At 38.5% G+C, this 4,493-nt stretch overlaps 1 protein-coding gene across 1 annotated transcript; it reads right to left on the bottom strand.

The window, feature by feature from the left end:
* Positions 1-2,479: 2,479 nt before the first annotated feature.
* LOC141651636 (uncharacterized) lies at positions 2,480-3,145 on the bottom strand. The gene has a single exon (XM_074459337.1). It carries the CDS (start codon positions 3,143-3,145, stop codon positions 2,480-2,482), a length of 666 nt encoding a protein of 221 aa, XP_074315438.1.
* Between the last annotated feature and the right edge of the window lie 1,348 nt (positions 3,146-4,493).

Here is a 4,493-nt window from a genome sequence, read left to right as displayed (position 1 = left end):
TTTACAGGGATTTACATGATTAATACGAACTCGTGTTGGATTTATGAAAGGAACAAACTTAAACTCGAAAACTGAATAGAATCTGATAAATTGAAATCAAACGTACAAAATTATATACAAAAGGGCGAATTCTAGAGACATGATATGAACAAATCGAACCTCTAAAATCCGGGTTTGAATAAGATGACGAAAACCTACAAATATCAAAGTATAAGGTATTTAAGCCGATTTAAACGTTATAATTTGAAAACAATTAATTAAAACACTATTATACATTGATACGAATAAAAGGGAACAAAAGAAAAAGAGAAAAGGGAAAATTACAAGATGTCGAGGAAGAAGAAGAAAAACAGGAGCAACGGCAGCCTCGGGAAGAGGAGTAGCAGATGCTGCGATTCTTCGAAGAGGCGCGCAGCTGCACCTGCGTTTCTTCTCGACGTCAGACCTCCCCTGATTTGTAAATACGGTTTTAAAGGATGGTTTTTGAGACGGTTTTGAGCGTGCTTTTGATATAAACCTTACATTCGTGATACAAAATAAAAGTACAATAAATAAAATAGGATTTTACATCCTCAGACTTACATGTTTGACGAAACGAGATTGACTAAGTTATCGTTTAGTGATTGCTCGACTCGAATAATGCGTGGAAAGTGCCCTTGTTAAAGGATTTAGATTAATTGATTTGGTTGATTGAGGTGGAGTTGGTTAAATTGATCGTTCTAAGCAACGTGACTGGGACTCAGAATGATCTGAGCTTACTTGGTAGATTGGTCAAGCATGTAGGCGTCGAAAGCGAAGAGCGTAGTCTAGAATGCAAAGAGAGAAGGGAAGGGCGGACACTCGCGTGCCAAATATGGAGGCCGAAGGTCTCTATTTATACTAAACACACGAAGGAGTTTAGGTATGGCATGGATACGGAAACAAATCTCGAAAAGATTCTGGAAAGTATGGAAAGAGAGCTAGGGAAGAGGCGCAACAACCACTGCGACCCTTGGAAGAGGCGCATCACCTGCTGCATCATCTCCCCAGAGGTTTCCTCCTCTGCAAGCAAGATTTCCGTGTTTTATTATAGAATTTCGGTAGATCTATACTTTCTTATTCCTTAAAACACAAAATACGGAAGATATTTCCTTAGAAAACATTAATTTAAATAAGGAATATATATCGAGAGAATTCTAGAACACTCCAAAATATTCTGACTCGGCATTTAAACGGTTTTTAGAAAATGAAGCGAATGAACTCTAATTGCTGTCAAAACGACCGTATCGTCGCGTAGATAACGACCTTGAGGTTGACTCGAGTGTTTGAGCTATCACTTGTCGATGAACTTACGAATTGTAATAAATCGCTCCGCGTACCAAACATGCGGCCCAATCATCACAGGGTGATTGGCGGGAGATGCAGAAATGAGGTATCTACAGAGCCCCGACTTTGACTTAGGCTTGGACAAGGCGAAAGTCAAAGTATAGCCATCAAATCAATCGAAGATTACAACCTGACGACTATGGCGATGCCAGGCGGCTCAAGGGGTCTAAGCCAAGGACCTGTCGTCGAGAACATTTTAGAGTCTGTCGACTATCGGGGAGGGTCGTTTAAAGTCCATTAGACTACGTAAGAAAGCTCGCCAGCTATAAGAAGAAATCATACCCGGGGAACCTGCTTGTGCTAGTCCTCAAGTAAACTCTCACTGGGGAACATATTGACGATTAGGAACATCTTGATCATCGTGAAAGGAATCTTGAGTGAGCAATATTGCAAAATACTGCTGCGTAGGGGACACATATATATTGAAGACTAGGAACATCTTGATCATCAGGGGAGACATCTTGAGTGAGCAATACGACAAAATACTGCTGCGCTGGATATAACAATTTGAGCAATACTGCGAAATACTGCTGCGCTGGATGAAGACTTGGGGAGTACTTCAAAATACTACTGGTAAACATATCGATGATTCTATCGTGGTCGAATCATAACTTTCGTTGGGGAGAATATATCGATGACTCTGTCGGGGTCGAATCATACATTGAGGAATGGAAACGTCGTGGTTGTTTGTAGCCTGTCGAGGAGAAAATACCAATCTGGACGAAGAACACATCCAAAAAGAGAGCAATATGCTGGAGAAGAGGCGCATGAAGCCTGGACCCACAAATAACGAACTTATAACGAATTTTGGGGGTGTTTGTTTAAGGAAAAGGCGCAAGAGAAGCTGCGATCTTTGGAAGAGGCGCAGCTAGAGCTGCGTCCTTTCCTAAGCTCGTCCCTGTCTGAGTAAAAACACGACTTAAGTCGTCATATGTTTCATTTTAAAACATAAACACTTCGTCTTTCTCACAAAAACCCGACCAAATTCCGCCAAAAACTTGATCAAATCTCTTTTTTTTTTTTTGGTGAAATGTAAGTTCTCATTAAGATCAAAGTAGTCTATTACAAACTACCAACACCTATTAACTTAACCACAGCTACATTACAAAAGATCTTAAGCTATACTATTAAACCAGAGTTTATCAGACTGCCCTATGCAATGCTGCGGCATCCTGGTTTTAACTAACTTCATAATCTGCTCAATTATGACTTCAGGACTACACAATAACGCATTCAATCTAGGAAAATTCCTCTGCTGCCAAATATGGTAATAGACTGCCATTATAGCAAACAAGCAGGTCTTCCTCTTCAAATTGGACCATTTCCTCCTGCCAATCCAGATGATAGCATTACCTGCAGGCTTAGAGATATGGAGTCTCTTACATACACCCTTGAGAATAAGCTGACTATAATGACAATGCTGCACTAAATGAACCACAGTCTTCTGAGCAACAAGACAAACACAGCATATATCATCAGTTGTAATCCCATGGCGAAACAACTTGTCTTTAGCATTTAGGGCATTCTTAAACAGCAGCCAACAGTGGAAGCTATACTTTGGCAGCATACACTTGTGCCAGATCAACTTTGCCCATACAACCTTATGTTCTTTATGTCTTAACCACTCATACCCTGAACACACAGTATAACCACTCCCATTAGCAACCCACTTTCCAGACGAGTACCCAGCTTGAAAAATGTCACGAACCTTACAAATGGCTTTCCAGTTGCCACTCATATGATTCTTAGGAGAGTAAGAACCCCAACCAGTCCCTTTCATATATATTTAATGGATCCATTTAACCCAAAGATTATCTAGCTTGCTATATATCCACCAAAAAAGTTTACCCACTGTGGCAATGTTCTAGTCCTGGCTATAACATATGCCTAGCCCACCTCCAGTCTTAGGAAGGCAGACCTGCTGCCATGCTACCAGAGGGGACCTCATATAATCACTAGTCCCATCCCAAATATAGTTTCGACAAATATTATCAATTTTCTTCAAAACACACTTGGGAATTAAGAAAATGTTAGACCAATAAGTATAAAGGGACACTAACACTGACTTAACAATCACCAACCTACCAGCATATGTTAACTTTCTAGCACCAAAGACTCTGATCTTCTCCACTATCTTCTCAACCAAAACATTGCAGTCTTTACTTGCCAGCCAACCAGCAGTTATAGGAACCCTCAAGTGTTGGAGTTAATGTCCTCCACAATAGTGCGTTAACATAATAAATCTCATTAATGGAATATCATCAGATATTTAATTATTTGATCCTCGTCAGTTGATTAACGTAAATCGATAACGGTTGGCTGACTAGAGTTTGACGTTATTGTCGTGAGACGGGGGTGATCAACTGACCCCTTTTGGTCACACCTAAAGGAACGAACCCTAATAGACAACTAATTAATTGTATGAGATACAATTTATTTAGTCCCATGATTTGTAGACTAAAAGGTTAGTCGATTATTTTTAGAGAGATTTCGAGTTGCGAACTCGAGGCATGACAGTTATTATTTAATTATGTGATAATTGAATAATAAATTTTGGGAGACGTGTCTTAGTTAATTAATTGTTAATTCACTAAAATTGTACTAATTGATTAATGTGATTAATATTAGTACGTAAATAATATGTGTTGTGGTACACGTATATTTACGGAGTTATTTGGACGAATTAATTATGGAAGTATTTAAACATGGAACGATGTTTAAAATAAAATTACACGTATTTGTGCGACAAATATAAGAACCAACATGGACCTGTAAATGGGCAAGTGGACCGTGTAAAATAGAGTAGTGGATGATTAGGAACATAATCATTTCACCTTACTTTATATACTACTATAAGTTATCTTATATAGATTTTGCATGTGATGTAAGATTAAAAATATAAGACAAATTGAACACTCCACCTCACCTGCCCTCCCACCGGTTTTCCCCATATACACTCAAGATGTTTGCTCATTTTTATATACAACAACACTTGAACATCTTTGCATGTGTATCTTTTCTCTCTAAAAATAATAGAGCATTCTCTTACTAAGATTGTTAGTATACAAAAATTAATATTTACTAAGACAGTTAGTAATATTAAAATATTTTCAAGGGTATAATTTTAA

The sequence above is a fragment of the Silene latifolia genome, chromosome 4, assembly GCF_048544455.1.
Source record: "Silene latifolia isolate original U9 population chromosome 4, ASM4854445v1, whole genome shotgun sequence".
Taxonomy (NCBI): domain Eukaryota; kingdom Viridiplantae; phylum Streptophyta; class Magnoliopsida; order Caryophyllales; family Caryophyllaceae; genus Silene; species Silene latifolia.
Note: the sequence above shows the minus strand (reverse complement) of the source record. Positions and strands in the feature narration are given on the sequence as shown.

Coding starts and splice junctions, on each gene's coding strand:
- LOC141651636 (XM_074459337.1), bottom strand. CDS start 3,145: ATGAAAGGGACTGGTTGGGGTTCTTACTCTCCTAAGAATCATATGAGT.